Below are 694 nucleotides of genomic sequence, written 5' to 3' on the forward strand. Positions count from 1 at the left end.
CTCGCGGAGATACGCAGCTCGACCGCTGCCGTTCCTCCCACCGCCAGAGCTGCTGGAACCCACCGTTAATGTGTTTTTAAATGAATTAAAATTATTACAGGAATTTTTTTTTACTTGGTACATTTGCAGTAATAATTATATTCATTGTGGGAAGTTGATATACATACGTATATGACGTATCTTTAGGTTTTTTGTGTCCCCTTTCCTGTCCTCCCTCCCAACACCTTCCATCTCCTAGTCCCTTCCCATTTGCAAAAGCCCTGTCTGCATTTCCAATTATCTCTCTTTTATCTTGCCCTTTGTTTATACTTCCTGTTTCCTATGTAAGAGAAACCATTCAATTTTTACACTTGTGTGTCTGATTTATTTCACCTACAATTATGGTCTCAGGGTGTATCTATTTTCCTACAGATAACTCAAATTTTATCTTTCTTTTATAACACTAGAACTCCACTATTTAATTGAAATTTTTTTTTTCTGAAGTACTGTGTATTCCTTATGTACCAAAATTTATCAAGTTCACTTTGAAAATACTGTATTTAGAAAATGTGTCAAGTTCTCTAATAATAAAAATAGTATGCGTGCTTTGATAATTTTCTAGGCATGCTTCCAGAAGAGTGGTGCATCAGTTGTTGCTATTCGAAAATACATAATCCATAAATATCCTTCTTTGGAGTTGGAGAGACGGGGTTAT

The 694-nt window shown here is 35.6% G+C and overlaps 1 protein-coding gene across 1 annotated transcript in view; it reads left to right on the forward strand.

Annotated features, from left to right (window-relative positions):
- Hp1bp3 (heterochromatin protein 1 binding protein 3) overlaps nucleotides 1-694 on the forward strand; it is a 43630-nt gene that overhangs the window by 19665 nt on the left and 23271 nt on the right. The window contains exon 6 of the mRNA XM_023722449.1: nucleotides 602-689. Coding sequence (XP_023578217.1) covers nucleotides 602-689 — 88 coding nt within the window. The remainder of the gene's footprint in view (nucleotides 1-601; nucleotides 690-694) is intronic.

Source organism: Octodon degus, unplaced genomic scaffold (genome assembly GCF_000260255.1).
Source record: "Octodon degus isolate 3935 unplaced genomic scaffold, OctDeg1.0 scaffold00092, whole genome shotgun sequence".
Taxonomy (NCBI): Eukaryota; Metazoa; Chordata; class Mammalia; order Rodentia; family Octodontidae; genus Octodon; species Octodon degus.